This window comes from Rhinolophus sinicus, chromosome 5 (assembly GCF_057876585.1).
Source record: "Rhinolophus sinicus isolate RSI-liver-muscle chromosome 5, RSI-T2T, whole genome shotgun sequence".
NCBI classification, from domain to species: domain Eukaryota; kingdom Metazoa; phylum Chordata; class Mammalia; order Chiroptera; family Rhinolophidae; genus Rhinolophus; species Rhinolophus sinicus.
In genome coordinates this window covers 104477089-104495286 of record NC_142505.1, presented here as the reverse complement: position 1 = coordinate 104495286, position 18198 = coordinate 104477089, and the positions used below count along the sequence as shown (strand labels likewise).

At 49.7% G+C, this 18198-nt stretch overlaps 1 protein-coding gene across 7 annotated transcripts in view; it reads right to left on the bottom strand.

The window, feature by feature from the left end:
• Positions 1–9803: 9803 nt before the first annotated feature.
• Positions 9804–18198, bottom strand: part of KCNIP1 (potassium voltage-gated channel interacting protein 1) — a 268622-nt gene continuing 260227 nt past the window's right edge. For all 7 annotated transcript variants that reach the window (XM_019741060.3, XM_019741075.3, XM_088798771.1 and 4 more), the window contains 5 exons: positions 16586–16656; positions 15720–15827; positions 14236–14340; positions 13289–13351; positions 9804–10643 (listed from right to left, as the gene is read on the bottom strand). In XM_019741060.3, the coding sequence (XP_019596619.1) occupies positions 10596–10643; positions 13289–13351; positions 14236–14340; positions 15720–15827; positions 16586–16656 (395 nt within the window). In that variant the 3' untranslated portion in view covers positions 9804–10595. The remainder of the gene's footprint in view (positions 10644–13288; positions 13352–14235; positions 14341–15719; positions 15828–16585; positions 16657–18198) is intronic.

Sequence of the window (18198 nt, the reverse complement as noted above, 5' to 3'; positions counted from 1 at the left end):
GGGCTGCTGGCAGATTAGATGAGCTAATACACACATAGACGCTTAGAGCATGGAAGACGGAGAGGGCTCCATCACTTCTACTTGTTATCAAGACCTTAAATTCTGTGGGTGCCTAGAAACCATCTGCGCTCCAGGCAAAGCGTGAATGAAAGGGGGTCTACAGCACATTCTGTTTCCTAGATGGGAGAGACGGGGCGGGGAGGTAGGGAGGCAGGAAGAAAATGGACATTTCTTGGTGTCGGCTGGGCGTCGACCGCCGTCCTAGGTATCTGTCCTACGTTTATTCATTTACCCTGATGAGAACCCCATGAGCCTGGCATCTGGTTCTAGTCTACAGCCAAGGAAGTGCGTTCAGGGAGGCCGAGCACCTGGCTCAGGTGTCAGTTAGCGATGAGTCAGGCTTCACCCCATTCCCCTCACCCTCTCCTATTGGCTGAAACACACAGTCCTTAGCAGAGGGGGCTCTTATTTCAGACCTATTCATTGTATCCTTGTCTGGATATATTTTAAGAGTTGATGTAAGTGATTGTGTGGCAATATCGAAAGATTAAATTCCAGTTCTTCATTCCAAACTGCCCTGGGAACTTGCAGGTCAAACTGCTAACAAGCTGATGGTGGTTCTACCGTCAGTCTGGCCCCCCGCTGACCTGGGGATTCCGTGGTACACGGTCATCATTTGTGGCCACAAACAAGATAGAAATGTTCGTGGCCGGCTCTATGACATTTGTCACTTAATGTTAGCTTCCTTTCATTAAAAGTGTTTCTTTCACCAAAAAAGAAAAAAAAAAAAAAGGAGGTTTCATGTTACAAGCCATCTAGAACCTTCTTGTGTTATCTGGCACTAAAATCTTCAGAACAATTAGCACTGCAGTTTTCATGAACAGCAGTTCCGTGGGCTTGGGCAGACAATGTCTCCAGTGATGGAGGGTATAGAAATGGGGGTGCAGAGAGGGTCCCGCTTGTAAATGGGAGATGCCATTGGGGTGGGTGCCTTTGGCTGTTGGTGTTGGGAGGAAGTCCCGGGAGATGTACAGAGTGGGACAGTGCAGGAGAACGGTCCACGTCAGGGGTCCCTCAGTGGGACGGTCGAGGAGAGTGGTCTGAGTCAGGGGGTCAGAGTCGGGGTCCCTCAGGCTTGAAGAGATGAGGAGTGTTAGGTGGCAGACACTTGGTGCAGGTGTCTGGAGCAAGTGGCTCCTGTGAGTGGGGAATCCACATTTAGGGAGCGGAAGGATTCAGAGGAAGGTGGAGACCCAGACATCTCTCTTGGGGAGCCCTCTGGGGAAGTGCTGACCTCAGGGAATACCACCGGAAAGAAAACTTCTGTGTTTGGTCCGACCCGAGCACCCGTGGGTCAGAGATGCTTATTCTGGAGGAGAGGAGAGGAACTGGCAGCATGAGGACGCTTTCCCAGGGCTCGTCGTAGAAATTACAGGGCCACAGCAGTGCAGCGCATGCCTCCTCCTCTCTGTGCGAACAGCCATTCTGGCCCTCACTCCTCTGTGGTCCCCACACATCAGGAAGAGTTGCTCGTCCCAGCCCCAACTGGCTTTGTGGACTTCACACACCCAAGAGTCAGCTCTCTCACAACAGAGTGAGTTACGAGAAAAAACATAGCTGGCGAGTGGGGAGGTGTGACTGAGGTGGCAGACAGAGGCAAACATGTCTTCACACTAGAATGCTAAGGTGGGAGGGACCAAAGGGATCAGCTACACCAACCCCATCCCCAAAATTCAGAGAGGGAACAACAGTCAGACTTCTTCGGTTGGTGGGGTTGTCCAGTGTGTTGATTCAGCAGTGGAGCTGGTGTCTCTGATCAAAGGTGTGAGCTAGTCCTCGCATAAGTTCTCTCTGACTTCCTGCAAATCTGTGCATCTGAGGGAGGTGATTTTGGTACCCGGGTGAAACTGGTTTCAGAGGAATGAGAAACATTACCTTTGTACATTTCCTCTAGGTCTGGAAGGGAGCACAACAGAAATCTCTTCTGCCTACTGACAGATCGGTGAGTGCACGTTGTCTGTGGGGATGGTAATTGCTAACGCTTATGCTGTGCTCACTGTCCTGAGCAGTTTACGTGGAATAACAGACAGACACCTCTGTGAAGCCGGCACTGTTACAACTTTGTGTGCTAGTTGGGGTCCTGCAAGAAACAGAGGCCAAGATGGGATTCGATGTGGCAGAGTGTCTGTGTAGGATAAAGGGGGAGGGTTGATGAGGTCTGACAGCTGTAAAAAGGAGAGAGGGCAGGAAAGATTGGGTCGGAAGAGCCTCAGACAGCAGTGCAGTTCTGAGAACCCTCGGCCAGGCTGATGGGAGGCTCTGTGCGGAAGTCTTTCCTTAGAAGGATCAGGTGTCCTGTAGGAAGGGGACCCCCACACCCCCACCCCGTGCTCAGATCACTAGGCCCCGGCCAGTCTGCCCCAGGCTTTGGTTCATGCACATGGGAACCAGAGGAAGCAGGTCTTTGAAACCATCCAGAAGGGCTTCCACTTCCTGCTGGCCATGGTCCCAGGTCCTGTGCTTCGTTCTCCATGGGAATCCTGGCCAAATCCAAAGAGCTGGATCATAACACCCCCACCCCCTGCCTGGAGATAGAACACGAGGCTGAGATCAGAGAGGGAGAAGGGGAGGAGGGCTCCTTTCATAACCAAGCCTGTGTGCTGAGCAGATCAGCTCTGACCTGAAGCTGCCGGTCAGAATGATGGGGACAGCCTGGGGAGTTGTTTCTCAAATTCTCTGGACAGTTCTAGAAAACAGCTCTACTGATTAAAGGTGTGAGCCATCCTGGTTTTGGATTTGTATTTTCTGTCCCTTTTTATATGGTGTGACCTCTGGTGTCTGCCCCTAGGAGGTGGAATGAGACCAGGAACTAGTATTTACTAAGCACCTACTATGTGTTTGCCACTGTACCAGGCACTTTACATACTCCAATCTCAATTTTCCCACAGCTTGTAGGCAGCCCGGCCCAATGGTGAACCTGGAGGAAGGAAAGGTGCCAGGTACTGGCTGTCCAGGTGTCCAGGTACTGGCTGTGAAGTCCAAGGTAAGTGCCCCTCTTCGTGTCGTTAAAGCCTCACTGATGCTGAGAGATGTGTTCATTCACACGGAGTTCCCGAGTGCCTGCCCCAGGCCCCGGGCCCGCACTGTGTGAGGCGCGGGTGTGAGAGCGGAGATGAACGTGATGTGGGCCTTTTGCGACCCTGCTGGGGGCGGGGGCAGACACGTGGACACAGCAGGCGCTCGTGAATGAGCAGGTGCTCTGAGGTGGGATGTGCAGTGAAGGGCAGGTCAGCCTCTCAGGTTGGGGAGGCTTCCCAGAATGGTGCCAATTATATGGGGTCCTGAAGGCTGGCTTGAGGTTTGCCCCTGGGCCAGGCAGAAAGACCATTCCAAGAAGAGGGACAGTGTGTGCAATGGCACAAGCCCAGGAAACGCTATAAGGGAAACTGAATGTGGATTCCTGGGAAAGAAATGTCTGCAGATAGAGGGGGGCAGGAGTGTAGGGAGCAGGCGTGAATGGCCTTGCAAAGTACGTGTGGTTTTATATACACCACGTGTGGGCCTTTATATAGAGCACACCAGAACAGAATCACCAGCAATGATAGCAGTTACTATTACATGGATATAATAATGATTATTCTGGTTTTCATAAGCCCGTGTTTACTACGTGCCGGACACTTTTCGAAGGGCTTTACCTGAGTAGATGCATTCATCCTTAAAGTTACCACTTCACACTGTGGTGTTACTGGCCCCACTTTCCCCATGAAGACACTAAGGCACAGGGACTTAGTAAGTGGCTGGTTGGCACCCAGTCTGCCTGACTCCAGGGTTCCCATTTGCCACTGCTTGTTGCCTAGTGAAGAAAAGTGAGTGTGCGAAGCCCGGAAGTGTGAGGGCTGCAGAACTCATTTCAGCAATTCATAACTGATGTCTAGCCTCGCTTCTGAGATTTGGTTTTTACTTAGTGCTTTGGTGTCGGGCTGCTGTGAGGAGAAATAAATGAGCATTTCAAAGGTTCTGAGATCTCGGGATGAAAGGTTTCTGTCTCTAAAACCCAGATTTTGAATACTTCACAGTCTTCCTATTGTTGATGTTGTCTGGTTAACATCTCTGTGAATGTCGCTTCTTATTCCTGAAAGGCGGCCTGCTGACAGCAGGAATGCTTCTGAGCTTACTGCTCTGTGGACACCAGATTTGCCTGGGGCTCTGGTGGATGGATGATGGGGCAGGCGCCAGGCCGGGTCCTGGGGTGGACTCTGGAGTGAAGTGCAGAAGCAGCCACCCCAGTCTCCTTCTCTCCTGGGGAGATGAACATTACTAATGCCTACAAGAGACCAGGCAAGGTATCTGGTGGTCTATAGCTATTATCTCATTCAATCCCTACAACACCTTAGGCAGGAGGGCTGAATGTCCCCATTTCTCAGATGAGGAAAACTGAGCCTTATGGAGGTGAAGACTCTTGCTCAAGATCATACAGCCGGTCAACGGCAGAGCTAGAATCTGAACCCAGTCCAACTAACGGCAAAACCCACTCCTTTTCTCCCACGCTATTCCAATATCATCAGTATTATCATCCCGGCTTTATAAATGAGGAAACAGGCTCAGAGAGGCAGCTTCACTTACCTGAGGTCACACAGCAAGTACATGGCAGCAGCGGGGTTGCAGCCCTAGCCTGTCTGACTCCAAGGGCTCCAGGACGACCTTTCATCCTGGCTCAGCCCAGACTCTGGGGAGGGCACAGCCCCTGAAATCAGGACAATCTTTTGTTCTCCATGTCCCAACTCCCAACCCCACCGCCCACTCCTAGCTTTGTGGGTTTGGCAGATGGAGAAACAAAGAGGTTTGTTCTGCCTTTTCTGTCCCTTCATCCAATGCCCTGGGAGCCCTGCCTCTGCAGTACTGGGGTGAATCCTGAATGAAAAAGTAGAAGACGGTGTCAGGTCCTTGTGTCAGCCTGTTGACCTGGGGCAAGTCACTCATTTGTAAAGTGGGGTGATGGGTATTCTGTCAGCTTTTCAGGGGAGCTGGGAGGAGGATCAAACAAGGTGAAGGTCCAGAAAAGACGCCGAAACCAGCCCAGGGTGGCACGACCACATGGAGGAAGTAGGAGTATTATTACCATTCTGTCGTCTTCCCCCTTCCCTGTGGCCTGGCCTCTACCCTCCGACTTCCCTGCAGCCTCTACCCTCCGACTTCCCTGCAGCCTCTCCCAGCACAGAGGCGGAAGGTACTGTGTAGGCCTCTCTCCAGACCCACAGTCAGTCCGCTTCCCTGGGGGGCTGGTCGGGCCTGTTGGACCACATTTCTCACAGGTGTCCTGCCTTCCAACCCTCTCTGAGACCTCTGCCTCCCACCCCATTCCCTAAGGGGGAGATACCAGAGAGGATAACCCAGCTGTCTTTGTGACAAAAACCAAAAGTAAACAAAGGAATATTTACCGAGTACCCGTAACTAGTCAGGCACTTGAAGTATTTAATCCTTGCAGCAACCCTGAGAATTTCCCCCTGTTTTGTTTTGATGAAAGGGAGGCTCAGAGGGGCCCACTGCTCAGGGGCATGTAGCTGGAAAGAAGGGGAGTCAGGATTCCAGCTCTGGGCAGTCTCAATCACTGGGAAGCCAGACCCTTTCTTCCCTCCCTTTCTGCACACCCCGCGGACAGGCAGGTCAGAGGGTCAGTGGTCCCAGGCTGTGGCTGTCCGTCTGTCCAGGAGGCAGAAGCCAGGATTAACAACGTGGGCTGGGAGGCCTGCTTCTTCTCCAGGCTGCCCAGGATTTTTCAATCACCAGAAGAAACAGAGACTCTGGGAACAGCTCTGCCCCGGACCCCTTTATGGCGGCCCCCTCCCAGCCTCTGCACCAGGTGGGATTGAAGGAGGCTGTCTCCCGCCAGAGGGCAGAGGCCTTCATCTGGGCCTGTGCAGGTCCCTGACTGCCATGGACAGCCTCCCATGTGGGCGGGAAAGGACGCTGCGCATGGGGTCAGAGGTGCCGCTTCCAGGGCGCTCCATCAACAATCAGCGTGTGATTTTGGACAGGTCTCATCACCTCTCTGAGCCTCGGTTTTTTGGTCTATAATATGGGGCCGTATCCTCACCTCACAGCAGTGTGGGAGGGATAAATGAGTCGCGGTGTGAAAGTGCCGCAGACAGAAAGCTCTGGGCAGGACCTGCTGCATACTTTGCAGGACCCAGTGCAAGCATGAAAATGCGGGTTCCCTTGTTCACAGAAAATTAAGAATTTCAAGGCGGTGGTAGCAGAGTACGACAGCAGGCACCGTCTTTAAAAGTGCCAGGCCTGTGCGTGCTCGGGTGGCCGGAAGCCAGCCCCGGCGCTGGGATTCGGAGCAGCGGGGCGCATCCTTCTCCGGCTTGGCTCACCCTCTGGGCTCCCGAGCGCTGTCTGGCGGCCCCAGCCGTGCGTCCCGCAGCGCATTCGGCGGGACGCCTGCGCCATCTAGCGGCGCCACGGCGATCAGCACCCGCCGCTCACACCCAGCTGGATGCGGCCTCGGTGCCTTAACCAACCTGCGTGGGTGTGGAGGAGAGGCGTACCTGCCGCATCCGTTTTCACCTTTCGTCTCCCATCGGTCACCACGTCTCTACAGTGTGCTCCATGATCTCTCACATGGCTCCTACCCTTTCAATAGTTCCTTGGTCCACTCACCTGCCCACTCAGGCTCCGTGATTTGGGTGAGGTTCATTGGGGTCCCTGCCATCCCTCCCAGAGCTGTTTCCTTTTCGGTCCTCTCGAGGCACCCCTCCTTCTCCCTCCTCCCTTACTCCATCTTCCTTCACCAGCACCTCGGAGCCCTTCTGCTGCTCTCTGCCACCAGCAGGGATGGCTTTGAGGGTCATCTTAGCTTGACCCTCAGCCATTTGGCTTTGAGGGTCACCTTAGCTTGACGTCTCAGCCCCAGCCGCCTCTTCACCTTGCCTGCCTGTTATCCTCCAAACAAACGTCTCTTCCTGACACGCTCCCCCACTTGTGGTCTCCTCCTCCCGGTTGGCCTCGCCAGGCCCCGCGTCTGATGGGAAGACTTCCCGGACTACCAGAATCCCCAGGGACGCCATCCCTTCTGTGTGAACAGCCACACCGAGTCAGAGACAAGACTTGTCCGTTGGGGTCAGAGGTGGCCAGGTCAGGGGTGCGTCTGTAGGACTGATTGGCTGGCCTGAAACCTGCCTCTCCCGCTCCTGAGTCAGCTTCCTGGTCAATGAAGTGGGGATCAAACGAAATGGGATTTTTGTGAGGATTAAACGAAATTACTTATATTAGGCATTCAGAATGGTATCTAGCTGATTATAAGCACTGAGTAAATGTTATTAGAGCCCATTATTAAATTCTGTATCCACTAATTACTAGCAGTGTGACTTTGGGCGTGTGATTTCACCTCATCGAGCTCTTCCCACCTGGAAAATGGGGATATTATTTATGTTCCTATCCCAGAGGATCGTTATGATACCAGTGAGGTGCTGTGCAGAGGTGCCGGGCAGGTAGGAGTCGTTTTAGAGATGCCAGTCCTCTCCCTTCACTCATGCTCTGGCCACTCATCACAGTCTTATCATAGTTTCTCCTTGGTCATCCAAAATGATTGAGTTTTGGTACAGTCTGGAAACAGAATTCCTTCTTCCCTGGTGGACCTCAGTCTTTTCTCTTAAAGCCTTCAAATGATTGGATGAGGCCCACCCACCTGATGGAGGGTCATCTGCTTTACTCCGAGTCTACTGAGTTAAATGGTAATGACATCTCAACAGTTCCTTCACAGTGACGGCTAAACTGGGTACGAAACAAACTAGTTACCATGGCCTCGCTAAGTTAACACGTAAAATTAACCATCACAATGGGCTAACGTTTATCCTGTGGAGACTTTATAAGCTCATTCGTTTGTTCCTCCTCTGCCTCCCCTTACACCTCCCTGCTTCCTTTTCTTCCCCTTTTCCTTCTTTCTTAACCAGGAGCAAGTTTAGTGCCCTCTCTTGCTGTCCTCAAGAGAATCCACAACAGTCCGTCTTTCTCCATATCTCCCCAAGCATTTACCTATGCTGTATCAGCTTTAACAGTGAGGGGGTTTGGCCCCTTGGACGGGGCAGGGAGTGGGGTCAGGTGGCACGAGCACTGGGTGCTCTTAGCTCCCAACCTCTTGCCACAAAATCTTTGTCCCGCTTGTTCCCATGGAGAAGAACCAACTGAAGGTGGTTCACACTGCAGGGAAAGCTGTAACAGGTTTGGGGTTTCTATTTTTAGCTTCCATTGGTCTGGATAAGGAGCCTTGACTGGGCTTTGGGAGCGGCGGGACTGGAATTGGCAGGCTTCCTGGTGGGTAGAGAATGGAACAAACTGGCCAGAAGACAGACGAGGGAGGGTAGGATGATGCGCGTTAATGTAAAGTGTTTCTGGAGCGGGGGAGGTGCCAGCGGGGCAGGCAGCCCATGAGAGCGGTGGTGGTGGTGTGCCTTGGGATCAAGACCCAGTTTCTTAGTGGCCAGGGGGATGTCTCAGGTCCTGAGCTTCATTCTTAACGGGGTGTGGTCAGGTCCCCATCTTAGCTCCAGATGCCCGTTACATTTACCTGGGCTGCTTCTAAGCAATCCTGATGCCCCAGCCCCACCCTCAGAGACTCTCCTTCAATTGGTCTGGGGTGGGGCCTGGGCGTTGGCATTTTTCAAGTCCTCAGGCGATTGTGATGGGCAGCCAGGGTGGAGATCCATGGCCTTGACTTTGCACAGCCTCTGATGCAGCTTCGGACCCTTCATGGGAAGGGGTGCAAGTACAGAGCTTCTGCTTGGGCCTAAGTGTCTGCCTTGCTGGGGGCCAGCTACAGCTCCAGCAGCCTTAGAGGACCACCTGGCTGCACTCGAGAAGCCCAGATAGAGAAAGAGCTGTGGCCCCTATAAAGTCCAGCCATGAGAGGTAGCAGCCAATGGCAGTCTGATCGGGAGTGTTTCACGCATGTACGAGATGTGGTGGCCTGCTCTTGCAAGTTGTCCACGGGCACCTGAGGCTGAGTCTGTTTTCTCATCTGCTACTTGGATTCAAAGAATGCCCGTGCCTCTCTGAATTGACTACAGATGAATGAGATTTGTGTGCGGCACCCTCAGTTCCTTGGGGCAAGGCAGAATCCCCTAAAAGAAGGGCTCTAGGACAGAGTGGGAAGACTTTAACGTCTCTATGGAGCTGTGCTACCTTACGCAGCTCCCCTCAGCTCTCTGAGTTTCAGTGTCTTCCCCAGTAAAACCAGGACTCTACCTTCCAGAATGTTCTACCATGAGCATGAAATAAGATAATGTCTATAAAGTCCCTGGGGCAACACCTGGCACATAATAGAAGTTTAGTCAATTGCTTTTTCAAGAATGCCACTCCTAGCTCTGAATGTTTTAAATGTGAAGTCAAATGAGGAAACCAAGACCCCTAGTGTCCAACATAAGTAATAATTTGCTACTTATAAGCTGAAGCCACTTGATCAACCCCTGGACACCACGTCCCTTAGCGGGAGGCTCTGGCCACCTCTTCATCTCCGTATCCCAACCACACCACGCTCCATACTTTCTACAGGAGAGGGTCTTGGAAATAGCCATCTTGTTGGAGGGAGGGGTTGTGAAGAGTGTTGTCTTGAAGCTGCATTTGCATGTGGTCACAGTATTTGCATTTGAGCTGGATGCTTGCTTGGGGGCTGGGCAGGACTGTGCATTGTCTGGCACAAAGTAAATACTAACAACTGGATGCAAAATGAATGGATCAGCCTTCTCTTTTCACAGCTGACCTCTCCTGCCCAAGGGAGTCATGGAAGAAGTGAAGATTAAGAGTGTAAGAAATAGTTCTGTTTATTGATCAGAAGATGGTATAAAATTACAGCAATTTGCAGGCATTCTGGGCTTTCCGGAAGGGACATGCAGTGCTGGGCTCTAGCAGAAGATGGAGTGGAGGCATGAACCACTGGGCCTGGGCTCCTTCCTGGGTAGTTAAGGGACTTGCACTACTAGCATAGATGCTAGTGTGAGAGAATGATTGGTCTTTGCCTCTGGAAACAAGGACGTGGGCAGTTTGGGTCATCAGACAATGCCATGCTTATTAATTCAGGCCTAGCCTACATACGTGAGGTGCTGGCCCTCCCAATCAAGTCACCTTAGGTTCCTATTGTTCAGTACAAGGGACGTTCTTGCAACCAAAGAAAGGGAAACAGGCACATTGGTTTGGGAGGCCATCACGGAGTGGTGTGCATTTGGCTCAGGTCGTCTCGCTTCCAGATACACCAAGGTCTGCTGCACTTGGAAGCCGTGGGTTGGGGCACGCAAGCAGAAAAAAGTGTGCGCTACTGTGTAAGCTCAAGCAGAGGGACCTTCCATGGGGCAGCCGTGTGAGATGAGCATGCTTTCAGTTTCGTCTTGTCTCTCTCAAGAGGGAGGAGAGAGAGTTGGCAATCAGAGACTGAGCCACGTGATGCTGGGTTCCATAGAAAGTCTTCAGCAGAGAATTCTTCCGAAGTGTAAAAGGTGTTTCTGTCCCGAGAGTTTGTGTGTACAATCAGAACGAGGGCAGATCAAGGTGTTGAGGTGGTGGTTAATAAGTCTCCAAGAGCCGGATGGCTGTGTCCGCAGTTATATGACATTTTGGAACAGCTGGAGGGACCTCATGATGTTGTCATCCTAGGAAGGGAGGAGGGGAAAAGGGAATAGTTAGGATTCTCTGAGGCTCCTCCCTCTCTGAGAAGCTCTGGTGAGCCAACCTCCAGCATGGGTTTCCCATGCACAAAGAACTCTGCAAGGGAGTAAGGCGTGGGGACCTAGGAAATGAGCAACTCAAGGTAAGAGGCACTTTCTCTGGACTTAAGGAATTTGGAAGGAACGAATTACCTAGTGAGATGCTGAGTATTGTTTATTTTAAGAAGCTCTGGGCAATTGCATTTTATCAAGTGATTTTTCTACATCTATTGAGATGATCATATATTTTTTTCTTTTTTGTTCTATTATATTGATTATATTACATTGATTAATTCTTGAACGTTAAACCAATCTAGCATTCCTTTAAAAAACACCATTTGTTCATGATGTATTATGCTTTTTACATATTGCTGGATTTGATTTTTCACATCTGTGCTCAGCCTGGAAATTTTTTAATCTTATAATGGCTTTGTCAAGTTTCCATATTAGAGTTATGATAACCTCATAAACCAAGTTGAGAAGTTTTCTCTCTTTCTCTATTCTCTGAGTTTGTATTTGATTATTATCATTTCTTCCTTAAATGTTTGGAAGAATTTACCAGCAAAGGCATCTGAGCTTACCATTTTCTCTGTGGGAAAGTTTTAAATTGCAGATTAAAATTTTTCTTTAACAGACATAAGACTATTCAGATTTCCGATTTCTTTTTCTGTTAGTTTTGATAAGTTGTATTTCATGGGTCAGAGAAGACAATATTTTGAATTAAAATACAATGAAAATATGACATCAAAATTTTGGGGCTCTGAAGCAGTTCTCAGCTAAAGCAGTACTCAAAGAAAAAACTTATCTTTACGTGTATCTATTATAAAAGAAGGTTTGAAAAATCAGTGACTAAATGTCCATCTCAAAAAGCTAGGAGGAAACCTACAAAATTGAATTAAAATAAAAAAGCAGAGGGAAGGAAATAATTTAGAGCTCAAATTGATGAAATAGAAAGCAAACCTATAATAGATGCTGGGCATATGAAATCTTCAAAGTTTCTAAAACAGTGAGGTATTATTGCCTAGTGGTTAAGTATATGGGTTCTAGCGTCAGGCTGTGTAGACTCAAATCCTGGTTCTGTCACATACTAGCTGAGTGACCTTAGGCAAGTTACTTAATCTCTCTGTCTCAGTTTCTTCACATGAAACACGGCATAGATCATAGTATCTATTTATATAGTAAGTTGTGAAAAAGAAGCGAGTTCATTAATGAAGAGCTATAGAAATTGCTAGTGTGAGAAACTAAATTGATTAAAAAACTGTTAAGCAAAGTCAAAAAAGCACACTATATACAATAGGGCATAGTATTTAAAATTAGAATGATTGAATTCGGCTTCTGTCTCTGTCACTTATTGTGCCTTCGTGACATCTCTTAACCTTGCAATGCCTCCGTTTTCTCGTCTTTAAAAGGGGTGTCATGAATACAGCTGTTCAGCCAGTTCACAATGGTTAAAATGTTGAACTATTTATAACACTGTTAGTGCATAGCTGCTGACCTTAGCATCTTCCCTTCTGGCTACCTGGTAACTGGCTTAGGACCCCTGGTCTACCCAAAGATCCATCAACTAACAGGTTAATACTAAGTTTAGCAGGGGTCCTCCAGGGCACTGCCCCAGGGCATTGGGTCAAGGTCGGTTAAGAGTGTTCAATCCTCAGTCCATCCTAGTTATTAAATAGTTTGAACATCCCCCGGGACACAGCACCTCCAGCTCTCAGGGTTATGATGAGGTTTATGTAATGTACCTGAAACTTGGTAGTTGCTCAGCATGAGTTGATAACTTCTCCCCTGCTCTCTTGCATTTGTAGTTCTTACAGGGTAGAGCTCAGAGTCACTGTCCCTTTCTGAAATTAGGTGGGGGTATAAATGCATTTTCCTAAAGGAGATGAAAGCAGTTGTTTCCAGTTTAGTCACCGGCCGTCTCCGGGGCTGTTCTGTCCTTTAGATTAAGGATGGTGGGGTCCAGCGGAGCGGCAGAATCAGCATCACCTGGGAGAGGCTTAGAAAAGTAGCCGCTCAAGCCCCACCTGCAGACCTGTTGAATCAGAATCTGCATTTTAACCAGAGCTCCAGGGAAGTTTGTGCATTCAAGGTTTAGAAGCATCTGTCCAGGGCGTTTGTGTTAAAAATGAAGATGTCTAGACCCCATCCCAGATCTGGAGTGTCTGGGATTGAGGCGTGGAAATGCACATTTTCAGGATCTTCCCCGGCAGTTCTTACACATGCTATGGTTTGAGAATCACAGCTCTAGGTATTTTTGCAGCTACTTCCCTGTCGTCTGAGGAGTGGGTCATCCAGAGGCAGGTTGGAAGATGACTGTGTAGCCTACTTGGGAAGTCTGTAGTGTCACAGAGAGCCCTCTGGGCTTTTCCTTCCCTCCACACACCCATTCTAAGGCTGTCTGGCTTAGCCTGTGCTTGGCCAAGGCTGAGCCCAGGTCGTTCTGGGGAGTGGGGACTGTTGTTGGTGCTGGCGCCATGGCGGCTCTGACCGGAGAGGTCACAGGTGTCTTCTTCTGTCCCTTGTGCAGGTCAACAAGCCCCATATTTCCTCTCCCAGACTTACAGATATTGTGCCCTGAGCGCTCTCCTTACCTCCTGACAGGATTCAAGAAATTCATCTAAAGTCACGATCCCATCTTTATTTTTGTCCATTTTCTGAAAGGCACAAGAGGAAGCACTTTGAAGAACCTGGCAATCTGCATTCCAAAGCATATTTACTGTTTTTTTTGTTTTTTGTTTTTTTGTTTTTTTTGTTTTTTTTAACTAAATCAACGTTGCCCTGAGAGTGAGGGTGGCCTTTCACTGGCCAGACGACTCCCCCCAGGACCTGGTGGGAGCACGTGACCCGTGAGCTTTCTTAAAATGAAAAGACGTGCTCCAGACTCTTATCACTTCATCACTGGGTTATCCTGCTGCTCCCCTAACAAGTCTTCCCTGGACTTTTCTAGCCAGTCCATCTGACAGGAAGACTCCTGGACATGAGTGTCCACTTCTGTCACTCACTGTGTGACCTTGTGTGGGTCGTTAAGCCTATGTGAGCCTGTTGTTCCCAACCGCAAAGTGAGAGGGTTAGACTAGAATAAGCGCTGGCATTCTTTGGGGCTCTGTTGCCAGGTTACTATTTTACTAATTTCCCACCACGATCTTGCCTCTCTTCTACTCATGGATTAACAGGCCTGCCCGCTCTTTACCAGAGCAAGACTAGACTCTTCAACTAAATGATCTCACCGTCCATCTCACCACAGTTTCTAACCTGATTCCCTTTACTCTCCAGACATAAATGCCCACCAGCTACACACTCATGCTTAACGATGTCTTTTGTTTTACTCAGGTCCCCCAAGAGTTTTTAGGGAACGTTCAGTCGGTGCTCTACCACGTCTGCTTAAGGAGACCATCGCGTCCCGGAGAACAGTACTTGTCATGGGTTTCTGTTTCCTACAGTGCGTAGTCCAGGGTGGACACAAGCCACGGCTCAGAGACTCAGGGGCTGACTGGTCTACGATGAGCTTAAAGCTCACGCGCAGGGTGTGTACGCTTACCTGGAAGAAGACGTCCACGTGCTGCCTGGGGGTGTCTTCTCTGAGCACAGGGTACGTGTATTTCCCCATCATGTCATAGATGGCTTTGACAATGTCCATCATCTCCTGCAGAGGGGACACAGAAGCACACAGTGTGGGAGCCGTGAGGCCAAGCTCCTCTTAGGTGACAGTTTGGGACTCCCTATCGTCCTTATTCAGGACACTGATGAACAGGGCCTTCAGCTGATGAGAGGGCGTTAGAAAGCAAGCTGAGGGGGCTGGACCTGGGACGCCCCCTCCTAGAGAGAGGGCAGCAGAAATTGTGGAGAGGTTAGGTGTGGGATGGGCTGGCCATGTTTGTGTTCCGATTGTCCCACATTCCGTTTTGGGGAGACCCTCTCTCCACTCTGTAATTCCTTTGACTGGTTGGGCCTGGGTGGCTGGATTTGTACCAGGTGACTTGTCCCTGTGATCATAATTGATTGGGACAAAGGTGGACATCTGATGAAAGCCGAGCAATTCTGTGTAATACCATACATACCACTACTTTATTAAGTGATTTTGAAAATGTAATGTTGTATCACCTGAATTTTTCCATCTTATTACTCTTGCATGATTTTAAATGGCCTCCTGTATTTCCGTCATATGTATTAGGAGTTACTGGAATTCATTTAACGCATCTGCTATTAGTGGATGTTAGGGTTTTCACATTGTGCGGACAGTTCACCACTTTTTCTTCAGCACCTGGAACACCTAATAAGCCCTCAAATATATGTTGAGCAAAGACGCGACTGAACGAATGAGAGAGAAAAAGTGGAGAGAACCTTGCAGGGTTGAGGTGAGGATTACAGCTCAGGAAGTGGGATGATACATCCAAGTTTCGACTGAGATGCCAGGACACAGTCGCTACCACAGTGAGTTTTGAGACAGACCTGTGGGTATTTCACTGGCTAGACACCACATCTATTTCGAGGCTCTAAAAGTGTCAAGCAGTGAAGATTCAGAAATTACTCGTGATGATTTCTTTAGAGATGGCTGCACCTTCCATTGCCCCCTTCCGTGGTTTTATTAGTAGGTCAAATAAGTTGTGGTCAGTACAATCCAATTGTATTCTCCTCTTCGTCAAAAATGTCCTTTTTCTCTTCTAGGTGATATGTGTAATTCTGCTGTTCCAGCTTTTAGCTTTAACGCGTGGCTGTTAACCTGTTAAAATACAAGTTCCCCTGGGAAAAGTAACTCTATACGGAAATCAATCATTTATCCCCACTTTGGAATGTGCACTGAATATGTGTGACCCAGTGAGAATGAATGGATCTGCGTAATCCGTCCTTAGTGCCTGAGAAAGGGGCAGGATAAGGCAATGGGGGCGGGCAGAGGTGACCTCCTCCATTGTTCCAGGAAAACCAGCTCTCTTGGACTCAAAGCAGATCCCTCCTCATTCAGGCAATTTCATCATGACTGGGGCTGTGTTCTGTTTAATTAGATACCTCCCTGGCCTCACTTACCTCTTTGTTTATGTAGCCATCTTTATTGATATCATACAAATTAAACGTCCACCTTAGTTTCTCATGGACGGTTCCTCTCAGTAAAATCGACAAAGCAGTTACAAAGTCCTGAGAAATGGAAGAGGCACGAGTGACATTAACCACCAAGCCACAGGGTGGGGTAAAGCGCTGTCTTTGAGTCTGACGCGGTGACTGCTTTTACAGAATGGAATCTCCCCAGTCCTCTGTTCCCTGAAGGACACGGCCAGACTCAGTGAGGAGCGCCCCCTCACCCACTCTTTGGGAGGGAGCCCCCTTGAGGAAGAATGGGGCTCTACCTTGCTGACACCTCTAGACACAGGTAAACACAGCCTCCTCTGGAACTGCCTTGTGCCACGGTGGCAATTATTGTACAAGTGTGGTGTCATCTAGTGGCCAGGAACGTGGACTCTGGAAATGCCCTCCTTGAGTTCAAATCCCTCCTTGACCACTTAGTAGCTGTTTGACCTTGGGAAAGCCACTCACTCAGTCTCTCTCTGCCTTACTTTCCTCTTCTGTAACTGGTCACAAATAGTAGCACCCTACCTTGTTGGGCTATGGTAAGGATTAAATACAACAATAAACGCAAAGCACTAAGTACAGAGCCTGCCACATGGTAAGCTCTGTGTGCATGTGACCTATTAATCTGTTATCATTAGTCCCGTGAGGCCCACCGTTCTAGAGGCCGTTGCTGCTGCTTTTCTCTATCTTTAGGAAATGCTTACTGAATAGATGAAGGTTTCTTTGTCTTGACTGAGGGCATTTGATGATCCAACCCTTACCCCAGTACCCCACGGTTTACAGGGAGAGGCAATGGGGCCCCGGGGAGTCCCTCCAATGTCACGTACCTCAAATTTCACGGAGCCTGTCTGGGTGGTGTCGAAGGCGTGGAAGAGATAATGGGCATAGGTGCTGGCATCTGCAAGGCAGAGAAGGGAAGGCAGGTGGTGGGTGCAGGGGCTCCGTAGAGGGGAGCGAGGTCACTTTAAAACACTAAGGAAGAGGAAAGGTGGTGCTGGGGGATAGAAAGGAGAAAACCATGGAGCGGGGAAACCTGCTGGGCGAACCGGGACCCATTTGGCTCTCCTGGGGTTTAGGTGGCAAGTTCTAGCAAGAGCCAAGACAGACCCTTGCCTCTCCATCTAGCCATCCCCAGCCTGTCTGTGCGTCACTCTGGCTGGAGGGATGGCACAGTGGCTGCAGGAGATGTCGTCCTGAGCGGCAGTGCAGTGCCATGGAATGCGCACTCATTAGGAAGCTGGCAGACCCGGGCTTGGGTAGTGGCTCTGTCGCTACATCATATGACCGCAGGCATCTAAACCGCCTCTCTGATCTTCACTTTCCCATCTCTGTACAGTGAGATGTGGCAAGACATACTGTTTCCCCGAAAATAAGATCTAACTGGAAAATAAGCCCTAGCATGATTTTTCAGGAGGACAGCCCCTGAACATAAGCCTCCGTGGGTCTTTTGGAGCAAAACTTAATATAAGACCCAGTCTCATTTTCGGGGAAACACGAAAATGTCTTCACATTTTTGAAAAAGTATGTTAACCTTTTCACAGAGTCACATCATCAAAACCACCATTTGCCCGGCCACGTAGTCCAAACTCGGTAGAGAGCGGCTCGATAGAACTCAACACTCAGCAGTTCCGGGGCCTGCGTGGGACGAAGCTGCCACCCCCCCTTGAGCAGGCACCCCGGCCTTGATCCACACCTCAGAAGGCTCCTGTCTCCTGCCGAAGGGCCTGTGAGAAGCGGAGCTCAGGGGGTGTTTGGGACTCTTGAGTGTCTCCTTCCTTAGGACGCAGGGAAGGGTCCTGTAGGAAGTAGCTTCTGGGGCAGGAAGTAAGGTGGCATGTGATACATGGAAGCCACAGCAAGAGCTCCTGATATCCCAGGCTCATGGGAGCAAAGTGAGTTCCCGCAGGAGCTGGGCAGGGGACAGGACACCTGTGGGCCTGGCATGCTCGCTGACCTGGGTTCATGAGCATGGCGTTATGCTTCCTGCATCTTTTGGATTAGTTTACTTTCCTTGCCCCTGGTATCTACTAAAGTTCTTTTTCAAAATTCTAGCTTGCCTCAGCTGTTACAAGGAAAAGAACGGAGATCTCCGGGTGTGGCACAGTGGTGGCGCAACCACGACAAAGCTTTACGTCAGATGCGTATGGGATCTAATCTTGGTCTGCCATTTGCTCGCTGTGTGACTTTAAGTGAATTGCTTAGCCGCTCTGAGACAGGGATAAAAATACCTGTTTTCTAGAACTGTCATGAGACTTTATGATATTGCTTTTTCAACCTCCCCTCCTTTCCTGGAGAGAGTCCATTTTCAGAGTTCTTTTCTGCTAAAGCTTTAGCGAACTCCACATCTTGCAATAAAAGGAGGAATCTTGCTCTGCATTCTCCCCAATGTGAAGGCAGAGGCAGATAACAAGGAGCGTGAACTTGGAGAAGGAAAGGCTGC